Source organism: Coenobita brevimanus, chromosome 90 (genome assembly GCF_032717465.1).
Source record: "Coenobita brevimanus isolate Jiangsu-jjx chromosome 90, ASM3271746v2, whole genome shotgun sequence".
Taxonomy (NCBI): Eukaryota; Metazoa; Arthropoda; class Malacostraca; order Decapoda; family Coenobitidae; genus Coenobita; species Coenobita brevimanus.
In genome coordinates, this window is record NC_137043.1 from 24,986,155 (window position 1) to 25,006,983 (window position 20,829).

Genomic DNA, 20,829 nt, shown 5'->3' on the forward strand with positions numbered 1-20,829 from the left:
TGTTTTCATGTAGTTTTCGTCTTCCATTCTCCTCTTATGTCCAGACCACCTCAGTCGCTCCTTATGTACAGTATCAGATCACCAGTGTCTTCCATTCCCAGCCAGTCTCTCTGCTGCTCATTCACAGTTCTGTCATTTGCAGCTCATTCATTAAGGGAAGCACCAGCTGTACCATAAAGTATTACACCTCTCATGCATGGAGCTTAAAAATTTCCCTTACCGTAAAGGGAAAGTCGTCTCAGTGATAAGAGAGAGTATTGTTCCCAAAACTTCTTCAGCCTAACCCTAGCTCCCCATCCCCCACAGCACAGTTCATATCACCCAGGTAACAGTTCCTCTGTTCTTTTTGAAGACACGTTTGCTAGGTCTGTTGTGGCACATCTAGCCCACTCCATGGTCATCCCTGTGCATTTGAACACTCCCACTTCATACAGGATACTTTTAATGCCACTGCCCATCTTTGTTTAAAAATAGGGCCAGGTTTCTGTGTTAAGAAATACTGTTGATAAGAGGTTCTTGGCAATATAGTTTTAGTTTTACTGATTACTGGTGATGGTATAATGTACTGTATTTGTATACTGGACCAGATGATGAATAAATGAATAAAAAAATTATTATTAGCCTTTATGTAATGAAGTTAATCATCACCTTTATCATTTTCATAGAAGAGTTCTGAGTGTATATTCTACAGCACTCTGTCAGATAAGTGAGTGTGAAGCTTCGTGCAGAATGTTTTTGACACGTGAAGTGGAGCCAGGATTCTGGGGGCGTGAATGGTGAGTGAATGGATGTGTGGCTCATTTAATTTAATTGGGCCAACCTTCGTTAGCATCTGCTTCTGTCAAGTTTTCTCAGGTTCTTTGAATCCTGACTCACCTACCTGGGGATGGGAAAGGAGGTCTGAATGATGATGGCTTTGGTAGTAAGTTAATTTGCATACAGTATTTATTGTTTTCAGGTATGAGGTTGAAGCGGCTGCGTGGGTGGAGGTTGGTGCGGTTGAGTGGAGTTGTGCTGGTGCTGGTGTGTCTGTGGGCAGCACTCACATATCCCTCCAATGCACGTTCACGTGCCCACACCTCGCGCACTCACAGTCAGTCCAGCAGCCCTAACTATACTTTGTTTGTGGTGATTAAGGCATTTATGTACTGTTCATTATACATTTGGATAATTATTGAGTATCCTTTTTGCTCTCTGTAGCATCTCATGCTCTCAGTCAGTCCAACAATACTTACTCTACTGTACTGCTGTTCGCTAAGGCATTTATTTACATTATATTACTGTATTAAGTTTACTTATTGCTATCATTAATGTCTGAGATTTATGTAATGGGGAGTACCATATCCTTATGCATACGATTTATTATCAGAAAGTAAATTGATGATGATACATCAGTTTCCTCTGCGCTAATTGTACTATGAGAACCTGCCTATCTAATGCAAGGATGAATACCAGGTGCAAAATGATAAATATAATTAAAATGATAGATTCCATTACTCACTCAGCCAAATTCAGATGTATGCAGGAATGTGTAGGGCCTGCTTTCCATATGAGGGAAAAAAACATATTAGTTGGTTACCCATGGTAGTGCAGGTTTGCACTGTCCACATCATTGACTATTTACCGGATGGTTATCTGGTAAAGTTTCATTGCTACTTGTAAAGTTGATTTGACAGTGTCCCCCAATTTTCAGTTACTAGATATATGATTTTAGACACATTCCTGGCTTGGATTGAGGACATGTATATGCATTACATTGTTTTCGATAGGGTACTGTACCAGTACATTAAATAGAAATTATACCCACAGGTGATTATTCTTCAGTGGATTATCCTGCCCTTCACTTCCATGCACCATTCACAACATCAGGTTCTGACCCTGACCCCGCCATCTTCCTATCACGCCCTCATGCCCGCCCACACCCACTTCAGGAGCCATCCAAGGTCAGAGGGTGAATAGGTGTTTGTCAGTTTGGGATGTGTGTGGCATGCTTGTCAGTTTGGGATGGGTGTCGCATTTTGATATTTGTATATGAGATTTAATCTCTTATACAACAGATTCTTGTTGTAAGCAGTCATTTTTATGTTCATTTTTTCTTTGTAAGTTTACAGTGAAATGTAGATGAAGCACATTTATTTACTGCATGGCCTGTGTTACCCCATGAAACTTTTGAGGAGGGGGTTAAAGAAATAGTCTTAAGCAGGTATCACACGGAGGCGCTTGTGCATTGTGTGCAGCACAAATTGACATCGAAACTGAACTTCGATGTCTCTTGATAGCGTGGTCTCAAGTACTTTTAGGGAGATTGGGAAGTCAGTTGTAGATTGTCAAGCCCAGCCAGAGTAAAGTCATGAGACGTAATGTCAACGAGGTGAGTTACAGCACTCTTGGGTTACTGAGTTTTTATTGCTCGGTTATATCAATAGTGAGTTACAGCATAACAGAGTGTGACGGCCTAATGACCCTAGTGTCGGGCCTTGATTCTAGCCCCTCTCTCCCCATTTTCTGATCTGAAGGGAATCTCTCTGACATTATATACAGCTTGGAGAGGATGTGTGTGTGTGATGTAGTGTCTGGTAGATTCACGTGGACTAACCAACTAGGGCTGGTTACTTCACGTGTTTGAATACGTCATGAAATTCGTGGTCGTCTGGACTACAAAGAGATTGTTTAAGATACATCATATGTTATGAATTCTTGATGGTCTGGGACAACAAAATTGTGGGTGTACATTATGTGGATTGACATTTGTAGTGAGAAACTGCGTATGTCCCCATCAGACACTACATCCTGTACATTGTGTTATGAGATTTACACTAGTGCCTATATAATGCCTGCATATTGCTTGATCACGCCCACTGTTGTACCAACAACAGTAAATATTGTCATAACATATTGATGCATACCATATACACATTACAATAAGCTAATTAAATGAAATACATAATATTGTTAAAGTAACATAACTGTATGAATATTGTACAATTGCAGTTACATCGTGTTAATGCTATTGTAGTCACATCAGTTTAACCCCTCAAGACCGATGCTGCACGATCGTGCTTTTGTGTAATTTGACACGCCAGCCTATCCCACACGATCGCTAAAGACACACAAAAAACTGGGGGAGGGTAACTCTGCCCCTTTGGTGGCATACATAGGATCAGACCAATGAAAGCTAAAGTGTCTGGGGTAGTATGGTGTGATGGCCTCCTAAGGTGGGGGAGAAGGAACCACTCCCCCCACCACTGTCATTTTACCTCCCTCAGCCCCACTGTGTCATCTCCACATTGTCCCTTCCCAACCAACCATACCCCAACATACCCCCTACAGTGGTGTGTGTGCATAGCAACCCTTCTCCCCTCTCCCTCCTCCCCCTGCCTCCTCCTCTATCCCTCCTCCCCTATCCCTCTATCATCCTCCCCCCTCCAGTCTCACACACTCCACCTCCACTTTTCGCCTGGCTTGTTTTCTTGCTATGGGCGTATGTCACACTGACAGCTTGTCCTAGGGAACACTTCACATTGACATTAGTTTTGTATATATGATTATTTACCGTAAATAATGCATTTTCTGTACATTTTCTATTTTCGCCCATGGGGGATCGGTAACTTTTTTGCATCTTTGATGGGCGATTGTGCGATAACTATTTGGTCAATCTAGCTGAAACATACATTTTCAGGTGTGTAAATTCAGTCTCTTGAAATGTGGAAGCAAAAGTTTTACCTTGGTGAAAGTCGAAAAATCGACCCTGTTTTGCGGCTTGAGGGACAGACCTGTGAGCGTATTGCGTACTTTAGGGGTTAATGCAACTGTTATGCAAGTGTGACTGGAACATAACATTGTGTTACTGCACCCGTTACATAATTGTGTTGGCCATAAAATTGTGTTTACATCTTGTTAATGCAACTGTTACATAATTGTGTTGGCCATTAAATTGTGGTTACATCTTGTTAATGTATCTGTTACATAATTGTGTTGGCCATAAAATTGTGGTTACATCTTGTTAATGCAACTGTTACATAATTGTGTTTGGCATAAAATTGTAGTTCCATCTTGTTAACCCTTTAACTGCGGGCTTGATTTGCTTTTTCTTGCGACACCCGCGGGCATATTCGCGCTCCGACAGACTCTCTAAAAATATTTGCCAAAAATCAGTTATTAGTCCTAGAATATTAAAATCACATATGCTTATGGCACATACCTTCAGCTTTCTCCTGGGGTGTTTGTTGAGCCTTCGTTGAGTACCGTAGGACTTGTGGAGACCTCTGAAGTTGGGTAACAAAGTCTCCTCTTTACACTTCCCGACAACCTGTAATATGATTATCACAGCCTGATATTATCACTAGAAACACTATTCTATGATTCTCAAATAGTTTGGAATCCATATTCCCCCCAAAAAAACACTGTGAAAGCAATGAAAATTACGAGGGCGTATGACCTTCCCACTTGCGCTAGTTTGCCGCTGGTGTTGTCATTTATTATTCATAAAAACACACAGTTTATATTTCTATTACTGTATAACACATATATATATCTACAGTCTTTATCCAGAAGTTTCCTTCAGTAATAGTAGTTTATTGTCACTCTAGGCATTCAATTCTTTCAGTAAAATACGTAGCATTCACTTTCTCGTCCTGTATACTAGCATTGAGAGTGAATGTCACTTTCACCTTTGCTCTCATAACTCATAGTATTCATACATGCTAGAGTGAAACTTTCACTTTCATTACTCGTAGTATATATATATATACTCGTATTCTCATAATACTACTCATTTACATTTCTATTTACGTTCTTTATTTTATTTACATTTCTATTTTATTTACACTGTGTTATGCACTGTCACTTGAAGTAACTTATAAAACTATTTTCCGCTGTTCACTTATATTTACATTCATTGCATTCACTTGCTTTTTACACATTATTTACAGTTCCACTTGCACTGTTTTATTCAACAGAAAGATCATAGTCACTCTCAATTGTCAGCCCTTTACCTCTTTCCACACGAGGTTTAGTAGGGGGTAAAGGTCACAGGGCCCTTTGCATGGGGGTAAAAAGCGGCGCAAGTTAGCAGGAGCAAACAGACGTACCTTCACCTTGGAAGATGACAGTGAATTGATAGGGGTGGGCTGGGGTGGCCTACCTAGGGAAAGGCATTACTGCCAACGTCAGCCTCTTGACAGCTGCTAATATATAGCAGTGAAATGATTGGCAGGAAATCTAGACAATGCATTATAAATTAGGTAGTTCCAGGTGAATGTAAATATCACTTAGGCTTCTCCCTTCCCTCCTTATATATGTTTTTAGTACGAGAATAGATTATACGGCATATTTCAAGGGGAAATAAACAGCGAAAATTAGCAAACAAGTGCACGTGAGGTGTTGTCAGGTGATAATTAGCCAATTTCAGGTGTATGGCAATCTCACTTACCTTATTCCTTTTTGGTATATATTATTTGGTATAAGAATAGGGCATAGGGCTTATTTCAATGGATGAAGTCAGTGGAAAATTCCAGGGAAGATTTACTTAGCGTAGCACGGCCAGGCAGGCGAGAGGAGAGTGTAATGGAGGGAAGGTAGGGAGGGGAGTCAAGAACGTGGAGAAATGGCAAAATTGTCAACAATGGATGGGAGTACAGGTGAGATTAGGAGTGCTGACTAGTGTTGGACATTGGCAGTACTGATAGATGATACAAGCTACCACTTGAAAGCCCGGGTGAATTCAAAATAACACAGAATCGCAAAAGTGACGCCCCGCGGTATGATCCCTTGCTCCCAAGCGTCATGAAAGTGATGCCCTGCGGTTAAGGGGTTAATGCAACTGTTACATAATTGGGAAAATGTAGTCATTGTAGTTATAAAAATGTACATGTATAATATAACAGTAATATTAAAATAATATAATGGCAAGTCTACTGTAGTCAATTATACAATATATATGAGAAGGACTTTCTGTATATATTCATACAGTAATCCTTGTACTTTCCAGACGCCCACTTTCCGGACACCCCACTTACCAGACATTGTGGGCCTGGACCTTCGGACCCCCAAAAAAAAAACAAAAAACAAAAAAAACAAAACAAAGCCGAATTTTTTTCCCACCCGTAATTTGAAATTGCCGCATGGCACCGAAACAGCTGTTACACCACGGACCCTTCACCCCTTCCTGCCTCCCCTGTCAGGGTTGCCACTTGGTATTTTTCATTACCAAATGTTGGCCAATTTGGTAATGAAAAATTCGTTTGGTAATGAATCAGAATAATCCATTACCAAACAGATTTTTCACATGTATGAGGATACACAGGATGGAGATGGTGGATTATCTGCTCCCTCTTATTAATCTGCTAGCCAACATAGCGTGAAAATAATCAACATGCTGTTAATTATAAGGAGAGTGATCACATGTATTTCCACTTGTATATATAATTAGTGAAGAATAAATGCTTCCTTTAACCCCTTAAACGCGGATCATCGCGTTTGCGACGCTCGGCGAAAAGGACATAATGGCGGATTGTCGCGTTTGCGATTCTAGTAAATTTTGAATAACCGCGGGCAAGCAGGCTCCAGCTGGTATTGTCTATCAGTACCGCCACCCTTTAGCTACTTTTAGCACACTTGACCTTTGTACCACTGACCTTGGTTGTTGCCAAGTATCATTTTTTTTTTACCCACCCACGCACCACTGCCCGGCCCCCCATTGTCGTGCGATGTGGCAGTGCGCGGACAGCTCAGACGTGTCAATCTGCGCCTTCCTCTCGCAAGCACTTTATGCTAATTGGAAACGCTTGTTTCCCCAGTTGTCACACTAGCATTTTTTCCCGTGGTTTGTCCCTGTTTAGCGTCAGTTTACCGCAATCTTTGAAGGTGACACCATGTCTCACTCAAGCTCTTCCGAGTCTGTGCCTTCCAGCCCTCCGAAAAAGGGCTTTGTGACCTCTACCCCGTCCAAACCCTTACTAGGAAGTGCTAAGGGCCTTAGTGACTCGGCCGTAGGCATTGAATTGTTGAAAGCGTCAATGGATTATGTTAGTGACATAGGAGTGTTATCGAGCCTTGCCGAATCAGACACTGTATCGAGTGCTGAGTCTGAGGTGCCTGAAGTGACAATTCCTGTGCCCAGCACCTCAACAGGCAAGGCTCCAGTGAAAAGGGGAATAGTGTATGGTAAGGGGGCCAAGAGGAAGTGAAGTGGTAACCCAGTTCCCAGGCATTGTCTTCCTCAGACCGGCCATTGTCCCCTACACCAGGTCACGCTGCCGCCATACCGCCTCGCACTCCCAGCCCCATTCTCTCGTCGTCATCTTCTGCTGTGCTTTCTCCTGAGTCTTTGGAGTCTCCTTTACCACCTCAGAAGGGAAGTAAGCAGTCTGGTGTGCGTAGAGGTTTTAGTAGGCCCCGTGTTCGTGCTGGCAGGAGTAGGAAAGTGTCGCCTAGTGTTAGAGTTAGTGGTAAGGTTTCTCGCACTAGGCAACTCACCACTCAGGCCACTGCGAGTGACCTTGAACCTTCTCCTTATCTCCCCACCACCACCACCACCACACAGACACGACCTAGCACACCCTCTGCCACACGGCCTGCCTCACCCACTGCCACACGGCCTGCCTCACCCCTTGCTGCCCCCACCCCCTCCCAGCCTAGGCAGGGCACTCTGGATGCCTTCGTGTGGTCTGAGGGCTCAGATTTTGTGCCAGAGGATCTGTCCTTTGATGCCACTGGGTGAGGGATACAGGCTGACTGCCCTGTCCCTGAGGATGGTGAATGTCTGGACTACCTGTTGGCCTTCCTGGATAACGAAGTCATGGAGCAGGTTTGTACCGAGACAGACAGGTACGAAGGGCAATCTGCTGCAGTTCGTGAAGGTGAAGGTGAAGCTGCAACGCCATCCACGTCGCGGATGGCAGCATGGGTTCCTGTTACGATCCGGGAACTATTTGTATTCATCGGCTTGATGCTTCTCATGCCACATAACTGGAAGCTCAAGCTCGAGGAGTACTGGAGTGCTGACGATCTTTGCCCCACACCCATCTTCAACAAGTACATGAGTCGTGATCGTTTCAGGCAACTCATAACATACCTTCACTTTGCCAACAACGATGAGCCTTCCCAAACTGACCCCCTATGGAAAGTGAGGGGAATCCTGAACCTAATCAAGGACAAGTTTATGACGTTCCTTCGGCCCTTCAAGAAAGTTGTGATTGACGAGTCCTTGGTTTTGTTCGGGGGCCGTCTTCGGTTCGTGCAGTATATTCCTAGCAAACGCTACCGTTTTGGAATAAAGTTTTTCGTGCTGTACGACTGCAAGACGGGGTTCATCCAAGACTTCGTTATCTACACCGCCAGCAATGTGGACTTGGACAAGACTGACCCCCTTGGATTCTCTGGTTCTGTGGTGAAAGTGCTTCTGGATAAGTACTTTGGCGGGAATCATGTCCTGTATACGAACAATTATTATACAGCTTCCAAACTCGCCAAGTACCTTTCAGAGCACAGCATCGGATCCTGTGGCACTGTCCGGAGCAATAGGGCACACTACCCTGCCTTCCCCGAGGCTGAAGGATCAAAGCGGGGAGACGTGCACCTGAAAAAATCGGACAAGATGCTGGCGATCAGGTGGCACGACAAGAGGATCGTCAATGTGCTCACCACAGTTCACAAGGGGGAAATGCAAGCCACAGGGAAGGTCGACAGAAGGAGTGGTGATCCTGTGATGAAGCCTGATGCTGTTATTGACTACAACGTCAATATGCGGCTGGTGGACAGGTCTGATATGATGATCGGAGAGATAGACTGCCTGAGGAGGAACCGTCGCTGGTACAGGAAGGTGTTCTTGCACTTGCTTGATATGTGCATGCTGAACGCCTTCATCCTGTATAAAATCAAGAACAGGAAGCCAGCAAACTACTCTCTCCGGCGTTTTTCTAAGACTTGTGTGTACCAGCTGCTTCAGCGTTTTGGGCAGGTACTGCCATCAGGTCCCAGGCACCACTCACACACACCTCCAGACCACCTACAGTGCCAGGACTACCTTCAGCGACACCACCTGGAGCCACTGCCTAGCACTGCCAAGAGGGGAAAAGCACTGAGGAGGTGTCATGTGTGCAGCCACACTACCAGGCAAGACAGAACATTTAGGCGCACCTCCTTGCAGTGCAAAGAGTGCAAAATTCCCCTCTGTGCTTACCCGTGTTTCTTTGACTACCACAGCCTGACTAGATATTGAAAATAAGGGTAAGAATCTTGTAAATAATACTGAGAGTGACAGTGATACTAGTGTTTAGTTTTCTTGTACGTACTGACAGTGACAGTCTGTTGAATGTAAATTAGTGTATGTAGTTGTAAAAGCACTGACAGTGACAGTGATTTCAGTGTAAATAATTGTACATAGTAATAATATAAGTATTGAGAGTGACAGTCACTCCAGTGTAAGAAGTTGAAAGCATATGTTCCTATTCTATGTTCTGACAGTGACAGTTTGTTGTGTAGAAAATATTTTTTTTTTAACAAATGATAGTGACACTGATGAATAAGGCACTAAACTGACAGTGAGAGTGAAAGTGAGCGATAGAAATGAAGTGCGAGTGGCCGACAGGAGCGAGAATAAAGTGCCTGCCGTAAGGCAGAATAAAATCGCGCCGCGGTGGTCTTTCTCATTCCCGCTTCACAATACTGGCAGTGACAGTGATTTTTATGGCTGTAATAGTGCCATGCGAGCCTTTGCGAAGTACTATGAAGGAAAATAATGCAGTATACGTGTTTTTAGCTGTGAAAAGGGAAATGTGTGTTCAGTGACGGGAAGACCGCCGCCGCGCTGCATGTCGGACGTACGCTTTGTTGATTGTAGCCTTATTTTCAGTGCTTATTGTACAAATACGGATTCCAAACTACCTGTACGTTGTTATATAAAGTGTACTGTGACAGGTTGAGGCTGTGGTAGAGGGGAAACTGGGTTGCTGGAGGTGTGAAAGTGAAGACTTTGTTACCCAACTTTGCAAGTCTCCAGAAGTCCTTTGGTAGTCCACGAAGGCTCAACAAGTGTCTCAGGAGAAAGCTGAATGTAAGTACTATATGCCATAAAAATTTTAATGTTCTAGGGTTAATCTCTGATTTTTGGCAAATATTTTCCCACAGGTACTCAGACCCCGCTACAACCCCGCCACATGGGGGGGATCGGCTGTACACAGCCGCGTTTAAAGGGTTAAGCATTTGGTAATGAAAATTGAGGAGTTTGGTAATGTGGCCGAGTTCAGATCTGGCAACCCTGTTCCAAGTTACTGCCTAACCTTGGTTCAGGGAAGACGTCCATCGTAATCGATGCCGCATGTGCTTGTTTTTTGTGAATAAAAAGTGAATAAACCGCAGTACCTTGCCACTAGACTGCATGGGAATTTACTGTGTTTTGCGGTGTTATGAAATTAGAATTTAGAGTGCAACGGATTAACTGTGGAGTGAGTGAGGAGTGCAAAGTGGCGGTTGAAACTGGCGGTTCAAACTGGTGTGGTTCAGTTAAAAAGAATGTGCAGTGTTACACAATTATAACTCACAGTGCAAAGAATTAAGTGTAGCGCAACACTGGATTGCTGTATGTGCTTCAAGAGCATTTTCACAACTACCAGAGCCTTAGAGAGTTAGTGGAGGCGGCCACAGGCATGCTGTAAGTACAGTACAGTACCCTGAATGCTGCTAGGCCTAAATATTTTCCATACTCACTTGTAATTCCTCATTCTCTGGTTCCGTTTCATTTATTTCTTGCTTTATGTCCATTATTGGTGTGAATAGGGTCTTAAATAGGTTTAAATAAGTGCTATACATGTCTGATAGGGAGTTAATTAGGTGGCTTACAAAGTTAGGCTGGGTGAGGGTCCATAAGTACCAGTCCAGCAGTCATAGGCCCACTTTCCAGATGGGACCACTTTCCGGACATGCCTTTGGCTCTATTACATCGGCTAGTGGAGGGATTACTGTATATAAATGAGATATGATAGTATGATTAAAATAAGCCTATATTATGTGTAACCCCACCAATCTCGATGGTGTGTTTTATCGTTGTTCACTGCTGTCATCAGTCTCGATTGCGTAGTTTATCGCACTTGGTTCATCATTACTGCTTGCCACTAATCTCGATAGCATAGTTTATCGTAGTTGGATCGTTGTTGCGGCTCGCCACCAATCTCGATGACGTGTTTTATCGTTATCCCACCGTAGCCACCAATCTCAATAACGTAGTCGTAAGTACTTTTAGGGAGATAGGGAGGTCGGTTGTGGATTGTCAAGTTCAGCCAGAATAAAGTCGTGAGACGTAGTGTTAATGAGGTGAGTTACAGCACTCTTGGGTTACTGGGTTTTTATTGCACGGTCATGTCAATAGTGAGTTACAGCGTAACGGAGCGTGACGGCCTAATGACCCTAGTGTCGGGCCTTGACTTTAGCCTCTCTCCCCTTTTTCTGATCTGAAGGGAATCTCTCTGACGTTATACATTATACAGCTTGGAGAGGATGTGTGTGTGTGATGTAGTTTCTGGTAGATTCACGTGGACAAACCAACTAGGGCTGGTTACTCCATGTGTTTGAATACATCATGAGGATGTGAAGGAGCGTTGTGGTGTGGATGTGGATGTGATAGGAAGCATTAGGAGAAACACACTGAGGTGGTTTGGCCATGTGGAGAAGATGGAGAGTGAGAGACTGACGAGGAGAGTGTATGTGAGTGAGGTGGAGGGGGAGAGAGGGAGGGGAAGGCCAAGGATGAGATGGAGGGATGGAGTGGAGAGGTATATGAGAGAGGGGAGTGTGAATTGGGAGCAGGGCAATGAAATGGCGGGAGACAGGGTGATGTGGAGGCGATTCGTTTGTGGCCACTCTCTGTAAGGGATTAAGGTGTCCGGCAATAGATAGATAGATAGATGAAATTCTTGGTCATCTGGACTACAAAGAGATTGTTTGAGATGCATCATATGTTTAGAATTCTTGATAGTCTGGGACAACAAGATTGTGGATATACATTATGTGGATTGACATTCTTAATGAGAAACTGTGTATGGCCGCAGCGGACACTACATCCTATACATTGTGTTATGAGATATATACTAGTGCCTATGTAATGTCTTCATGTCCATTCCATTATCATATGGTGGTCGTCCACGGCCACCTTCTTCTTTATTGAGTTCACCCCATGCAACTGGGAGTTCACTTGTTCCAGCTCCCTAGCAGACGACGTGTTTATCCTAACAGCAGTGGACGTGAACCAGCTAGTGACTTTTGCAATGGGCATTTTTCCATCCATCCATTCATCCATCATCCAATCCTACCATAAAAACATAATAAGTCATATAAAAAGATTAGGCTGTACAAACTTTACTAACGGTATCGAATTAATCATAATATAAGATAGCAGATGACACACATTTCTTGGCCACAACTATGAATATACTGAATAGAGAAGAAGGAGACTACAGAGCCATGGACGTCCACAGTGAGCGTGTATGTCCACAAATGGGTCTGGCGGCCTTACACCCGTAGACGTCCATGACCCTCGCACGGCAGCAAATTTAGATGTCCACGGCCAGTTTGGACGTCCATGAGTCCCGGTGTGATAGCCCCTTTAGTGAGTGAAAGAAAGGTGTAATGGGCTGGAAATATGGCAGCCTGTGGGACTGCAACAGGAAAGTATACCATGAGAAAAATGGTGTTGTAGGTTATTGGTTTGAGTACAGTGAAGATTTATTTCAAAATATCATCCATGAATGAAAGTGTTAGTGAGATATAGAAATGGACTTGGGAGACAGAGAAGACTATTATACCCAGCTGAGGGTGGAAAAGTCTCACATAATCTGAATAAAATTGTTGTGTTGGCAGCAAGAATAAAATGTGAAGTATGTCATTGAAATTGAAAGGGTTAAGAGGATATGTGTAGGAACTGATATACAGTATGTATGGGAACTACTGTATAGTGTTTGATATTGTGTGTAGAATAGCATGTCTGTATTTTTGACAGACTGGATGTGTATATGCATGCACTGTGCAAGGCTGTTGTTTTGTTGCTCAAGGCATATTTGGGCATAAGCCTAGTGAACTGTTAGCTGTATATTGCTCTTTCATGCAGATGATGCAGCCTACCATTCTCCCTTCAGGGGATGGGCAGGGAGTCAAGCTATGTTTGTAAAACTGGGCAGTGGAACCATGTGGTTATATCAGCATCACCACAGGAAGGCATCCCTTTCCAGCACTTCTATATATGGTGTTAGAAAGGGGCACTTTTGCATGGTGGTACTGATACTGTAAGACAGCTCCATTTCCTGGTTATACAAATGTCTTTCACCTCCTTCTGTATCCCATGAAAAGAGGATGGTGGACTGGAGGAGGAGGGCAACTCCAGCCTGCAGTCTACCAGATCTGTGTCTAGATGAGCTTGGAGGAGTAACAACAACTGCAGCAATGTCCAAATATAGTCAGGGATTTGTCCCAAAATACCACAGTATGTTCCATGCATTTGTTGGTGTAAATTAGGAGACCTATACCCACTGCCAGCGTATGTGTCCTCTAAACCCCACCCCTCCTCACCCACTCCCCAGAGATTGGGTGAGGAGGGACAGGGCCATGACTTCAGGATGTGATTAGGGCTTAAGGGACAAGTTGCCTGGCAGCAGACACAATAGTGTAAATTGTCTTCATAGGTACAGTGAAACTTTAATGAAAATTCTTGTGTACTGTACAGGACTGAGAAATTAAAAACAAAAAATTAACATTGGACTCACTTGATGCAGTGCTGCTCTCAGGTGTCTGCCCTTTCCTCTCCTCCATCTTTCTTTCCTTCCATCCTCTTCTATCTTTCTTTCCTTTATTCTTTTCTCTTCCTTCTGCCTATGGGTGACTTTACACACCCTCTTGTGTTTTTTTTTCCTTCATTCTTTCCTCTTCATTCTGCCTGTGGGTGACTCTGCACTGAATGACAAACCAAATGGTGTCCTGTACATCAGGAAACCATTTACTGTGCTGGGTGGTAACCATGTAACCAGATTTTGGTGTCTGGTGGTTTAGTGGGTAATTACAGGGCTCTTGCTAACTGCCGATGGTTGCGAGCCATTTGGCTCCTAAGGTTTCAAATTTACGAGCCAAATAAATTTTTCGTAGCCAAACTGACTACGAGGGGAAATATTTTGCGAACAATATATTTATTTATTTACACACTGTGGTGATTAAAATCATATACTGTAATGAGGTTTTAAACATTCACAGTGGCGACAAGGAAAGACTTAATCGATCACAACCTGCTTTTTTGTTCATTTAAGTGAGATTTACCTATTTTGTAGTTTACTGGGTTTTGAAGTGGATGCATTTTCTCCTCGCCAAAAGGTGACTTGCATGTAAAATTTGTTTGCCGAAGGGAAAAAATACTGTACTCGTATTTGCGAGCTGTGGCTCGCCAAACGAGAGCCCTGAATTATGACGCTTCAATTGGACTGAACCGGTGAAGGTTTATATCCAAGGGATGGTTCTGGTTTCTTGCTCACATAATGCCACTTGGGGGTGAATGAGGCTGGTCACTGTCATCTTAAATGTCAGGATCAACTTGCCTAGCCCTGGGCTTCTACACTCCTCATGGGGCAACGTAGGATTGGATGATGGATGGATGGATGGATGGTGTACCAGGTATGTATGTGTAAGGGGTTAAGGGCATAAGTTAATATATTGGACTGTTTAGGTTGTCAGGGGCATAAAGATTATTATTAGGGCTGAGACCAAAATAAAATACACTGGAATTAACTTACCATGCTTGAACCAGATCAAAACTAGATCGGGAGGGTAACTGCGGATTGATAGGTGGGAAAAAAGGTTGTGGTGATTGTGATGATGATTTTACTTGTCTACATCTCTCTCTCTCGTCAGTGTATGAACCTAAACTGAATTAGTTAACCAGAATGAATTAATAGAACAGTTTACTTTGGAATTAGCTATGGGACCAGACCATGACATATGCTTCAGTTGTGACCACCAGAAGCAAACCAGATTTCTGGAAAAAATTATTAAACTGGATGGCTGGAATCAGATCATAACAGTTATTCAGTACCTGATCTCAGATCTGATAATTATATTACTGTTTTATTAGTATCATCTCTGATGCTTTCTCCTTGCTGAGAATCATGCTACAGAATGGCAGTGACCAAGCTGTCTCTAGGCTGCTTTGCCCACACATATACATCTTATTCCATCACTTCTTTTTTGTCTCAGAAGTTTATTGCTCCACTCTTCTCTGCCATATCTTAGCTGACACTTTCCAATGTCCATCATTGGCATCTTATGCAGTAGAGTATGTGTGCATTATTTGAATATGTCTATAACATCACAAACATTTGCTGTCCATTCTGTAATTCCACATCTTACTTCTGTAGCCCTTTCTTCCATTCCAGAATACCCATGAATTTCTCCATTGCATATACTGTTCATCCTGGTTATTTCTGCAACCATTATGAGAAGGGCTGTATGCTCTGATGGGTCATAGTTCATAGCTAGTAGGAGAGAAAAGTAAAACTAGCAATCGTAGTCCCATATTGCCCCTCTCCCCCATGAGGTGAAAGGGGTCAAGGTTAGGCTCTTGTAGTCCAGCACATTTAAGGGTAAATGGCCAGCCTAATTCCTTTGGTGGCATTACATGACTGGAAGCCCTCCAGTCACCTGTTAAACTTCGAACTCATGCAAGAACATCATCCTGACCGGACTTTTCTAACGGTTAGACCACCAGGTGAGGCTATTGACCTTAGTAGCTGATAGGGAAAGATATCATTCAGCATTCTATATCAACCTTATCCAAATGTCAAGGGGCTGACGTTATCTTGAGATAGCACCCAGGCTTGGTGGAGGTTGTAAAGTGCCATACAGGAAAAGGGTTTTGCAGGGTCTTACAGTGTGCTAGATCTAGTTTGATAACTGCTAGGAAGTAGATCACATAGTGTTTGATACTTGATTTTGACACTGAGGAAAACTGTACACAGCAGGTTTAAGGTGATTTAAGATGAACTGGAGAGACTTACATCAGAAATTGCAGTGAAACAAGATTTTAAACATAAACGAGTCTACAGTAATTTTTGTTGTTGTTGCCTGATGTATCATCATACAAGATTATGACCATAGCAAAAAGACCATAACTTCTGCAATGCAGATTATCTCATATGAGATGATAGCTAGCTCTACATGGGCTGCATTTACTGCCTTACATGAGACAGTGGATATTGCCATAATTTCAAGTCAGAGGGAGCAACAGGGCTGGTTTGAGCTCTCCCATTCGGGTCTCGCATCACAATCACTCCATAACCCCAGGGCATCAGTCCTATCACCCCATGTAATTTGTCTCAAAACCTGTCTTTCTCTTCCTCACTTCATTCATTACCATCCACCCATCATCTAATCCTAAGTTGCCCCATGAGGAGCATAAGAACCCGGGGCTAGGCAGTTGGTCTTGACGTTTAAGATGAGAGTGACCAGCCTCACTCATCCCTGAGTGGCATTACGTGAGCCTTAAACCCCAACCATCCCTTGGATATAAACCTTCACTGGCTCAATCCGATTGGAGCACGATAATTACCCACTAAACCACCAGGCGCCAAAATTTGGTTATATGGCTACCACCCAGTGTGGTAAATGGTTTCCTGGTGTACAGGGAACCATTTGGCTTGTCACTCAGTGTAGTCGCCCACAGGAAGAAGGAAGAGGAAAGAATGAAAGAAAGAAAGACAGAAGAGGGAGTGTAAAGTCACCCGTAGGCAGAAGGATGAGAAAAGACTGAAGGAAAGAAAGACAGAAGAGGATGGAAGGAAAGAAGGATGGAGGAGAGGAAAGGGCAGACACCTGAGAGCAGCACTACATCGAGTGAGTGGATGGTGAGCGCCCCCACCTACCACAAGATTCATAAATAGTGATCATTGCCACTTATTATGTTGAGCTTATCGTACATACACCTTGAGGTGATACATTCATAATCTTTCATTTTGCTTTGTTGTTCATCTCCTTCGCTCCATCCATGTTAACACAAACATGACTGTATACAGTTCACACCCTCCCATCTATCCTGTACGCTCCCATTAAGGCGCTGACAAAGGACTTACGTGTGATAGCACTGTGAACCCTGGTTGGGCAGCTGTGGCGTTCACTTGGGAGCCAGATCTTATATTTTCCTGTGCCTCGCCATGGGCAAGGACCCTGGTGAAGTGGTGTCTCACAAGGGGATGCTGATTCCCTACATGGTGTATGTACTATACTGTATTGTACCTGTAGGTTGGTCTCACAGAAGCAGTTGCCTACTTGTGATTAATGGGTCTGCTCAGCCAGACACACCAGGGTTAAGCAACAACAAGAACAACTCCCTATCAACTTCAGCCTCACATAATGCCATCACATCGCACTTCACATTCTTGAATGCATTCACTACTTCCACTTCATTACATTCATCATTCACACATCTCATGTTCCACTGTATGAGTTGCCCTTTTTTTTTTTCTGCAGGATTTTGGGCAGGCATAGAACCCAGGTTTGATGCTTTGTTCTTTTGCGTGGGATGTAAATAGAGGGTAGGGGATCCTTAACTTCCGCTGGGCTAAGGCTTTGTAACATAGCTTACTCCCCTGGGTCATTGCTTTTTATAACTAATGTAAATTGTACCTCATGTATGTGAAGCTAGTAGCTTGGCACGTGCAGACCTTCATTGTGCTTCATGAGGTCTGCAGCTTGACAAATATTAATATCTTACTTTTTTTTTTCCACATAATGCACACAAGGATCATGGTGGCATTATTCATTCTCCCCGACCCCATGGATTGGCTCTAAGGCTACCACTCTGATTATTAGTTTATTTAGATATTTGAGGTGGAAAGGATGAGAGAAAAAAGTACATTCCAGAAACCTGGCACTGCACAATAAAAAATTAACCCTTCACATTGATGACTTATTTTCTACTTTATTCTTGCAACTACCAGATAATTACATTAAACTTAAGAAGAACCTCAAGTAGTGAAGGGGTCAGTCAAGGCTATGTGTGACTCCACTTTGAAAAGTCTCTCCTGCTGGTAACAGCAAAAGTGAAATATCAGTGACATCCTTTGGTTTAAGGGGTTAGTATGGGGAAGTATTGATGTATAATGCTGTTTATTTCAGTGTGTAGTTAGCAAGGGGTGCATAATAGATGATGGTTTTGGGTATGGTGCATGGGTTTGTGGGTATAAAGAAGTTGCCATTGTTTTATTTATTTATTTTATTTTCACAAGCAGTTGATATTGACAATAGTTGGATTATATTAGATATGCCCTGTGTAATTAGAAGATAGCTTTATGATGAATGTTGCCAGCTATATAAACTGTGAGAGCTCATCATGATCATCATCATTTTTACATTTACCTTAAGATGAGCTGAAATGGGTTTTAGAAAGAAAGAGCTTGAAAGTGGGAGAGTTATCAACAGTGTGTCCAGTGAGATGGGCCACTCAGTCATTCCCTCATCATTGAATCCTTCTGAATCATGGTTCACCTCACAAAGTCTTCAAGTAAATCATCTTTGCATATTTGTTACATCATGGGGTCACCTCCCCCTATCCCTCCTCCCTTTTTTCCCGTCCATTGGTGTTGGAGAGGGACTATATGGTGGGACCAATATAACCAGGTGACTCAACTTTGTGTTTGTATGAATGTCCATCGACTACTTCCAAATCCCCAAAAAGGAGGATGGTGGACTGCAGGAGAAGGGCAGCTTAAGCCAGCAGTCCACTGGGTTTACATTTCATATGAGCTTGTAGCCACAACAGAAGCAGCCATATCCCATCATCAGTACATCACATCATTATTCTCATGGTACAGTACCTGGTTTTAGACATTTCCATGATATCCTTAGAGAGTTTTGGCTGGTAACTTTGAGAAAGAAATACCAGACAGCAAACAAATTAATCCCTTTAGTCCAGTCTTGGTAGTCTCTGCTGCTACTTTAAGATCTATCTACTTATCTATCTATTGCCAAACGCCTCAATCCTGTACGGGGTGGTCACGAACAAATCACCTCCACATCGCCCTTTCCCCCGCCATTTCACTGCCCTGCTCCCAACTCACACCCTCCTCTCATATACCTCTACTCTGCTTTATTCAAGGTGATAGGTGGTGGCAACTGTCATCCACTTGCTTGACATATTGATACCTACTTCTTCCTTCACCTTTTGCACCCCTTTTTTGTGTCTTGCCTCTTGTTTCTGCAATCTTTCCCACCACTTTTTATTACCGTTCTTTCCTTTTCAGATGGCATTACATTGAGTGACAAGCCAAATGGTTTCCTGTAAGCCAGGAAACCATTTACAGTGCTGGGTGGTAACCATATAACTAACTCATACATGTTCCCTGCGTGTCATCAAGTTGATTGGCAGAGGATTATTGCCCCTCCCCATAAAACTAACTCAAAATCAAATGGCCACCCCTCATGGGATTGTAGTATCTGGCTGTAGATAGATAGGTAGATAGATACTTTAACTTAGGAGAGACCTCTTGTATTGCAGGAATTAATAGAGGGTAGTATGTATGTAAGTGTGTACATTCAGCTTTGTAGTGCAAAGAAAATCTCTCCTTGGCTGAGTAAAATATGTCTGGAGATTGCAAGAATAACATATAAAATACAGCATTGAATTGGTAGGTCCAGACAGCGTCCTGATTGGAGTGGTCTGGTAAAACAGATACCTTTATTTGTCATCTTTGGCTAAGGGGTAAAGGTTTGTTTTGACTGCCCCTTTGGTGGTGGTGGCATCCTTATCTGTCTGCTGATATGAGACGCCACTATGTGTGCATAGTGATCCTGGGGAAGTAGCATTTCATATAGGATCTTAACCCATTTTTCTGCATAATAAGCCTCCATAGTTAGATATTAACAGAAATAATGTTGTTTTGTAGTATTTTTCACTTTGTTAATCATTCTAATTTAGTTGTGGTGTATCAGGTAGCTGTATGAATGAAGTACTTGCAGACAGGCAGGTTTGCAGTTTAAGATCATAAAAGAATACATCCCCTGATGATAGTGGTATCGTACTAGGAAAACCCTCCATTATGACAAAGATCACATTGTTACCTACATGACATTGGAAATGTTTCAGTATTTTGGAAAAGTTTTTGATGGTGAGATTTATTAATGCAAATTATTGGTGGAATAAGTGTACAGTTTAACACTTAACTTGTGGAATATCTGGAAGATGTGGATGGAGTAGTTTAATGATTTACACAAACATTGCCATCACTAAATACTCTTTTCTTATTATCATAATTAATCTCTGGTGATGTACGGTAGGTGGGGGTGCTCACCATCCATGTACTCGATATAGTGCTGCTCTCGGATGTCTGCCTTTTCCTGTTGTCCTTCCTTCTTTCCTTCCTTCCTTCCTCTTCTGTTTTTCTTTACTTCATTCTTTCACCATCCATCTGCCTACCGATGACTTTTACACTCCTTCTTCTGTCATTCCTTCATTGTTTCCTCCTCCTCCTGCCTATGAGTGACTCTACAGTGAGTGACAAGCCAAATGGTTTCCTGTACACCAGGAAACCATTTACTGCACTGTGTAGTAACCATATAACCAAATTATGGTGCCTGGTGGTTTAGTGGTAATTATGGTGCTGTAGTTGAATTGAGCTGGTGCAGGTCTATATCCAAGGAGTGGTTGGGGTTTATTGCTCATGTAATGCCAGTCAGGGATGAGTGAGGCTGGTCACTCTCATCTTAATGTCAGGACCAACTTGCTTAGACCCGGGCTCCTACGCTCCTCATGGGACAGAATAGGATTGGGTGATGGATAATAGATAATCTCTGATGATAAATCCATTG

The 20,829-nt window shown here is 42.9% G+C and overlaps 1 protein-coding gene across 1 annotated transcript in view; it reads left to right on the forward strand.

Annotated features, from left to right (window-relative positions):
• The first annotated feature begins 1,480 nt into the window (after positions 1–1,480).
• Positions 1,481–20,829, forward strand: part of LOC145411638 (uncharacterized) — a 49,742-nt gene continuing 30,393 nt past the window's right edge. Inside the window, exons 1-2 of the mRNA XM_080281645.1 lie at positions 1,481–1,517; positions 1,810–1,943. Coding sequence (XP_080137771.1) covers positions 1,481–1,517; positions 1,810–1,943 — 171 coding nt within the window. The remainder of the gene's footprint in view (positions 1,518–1,809; positions 1,944–20,829) is intronic.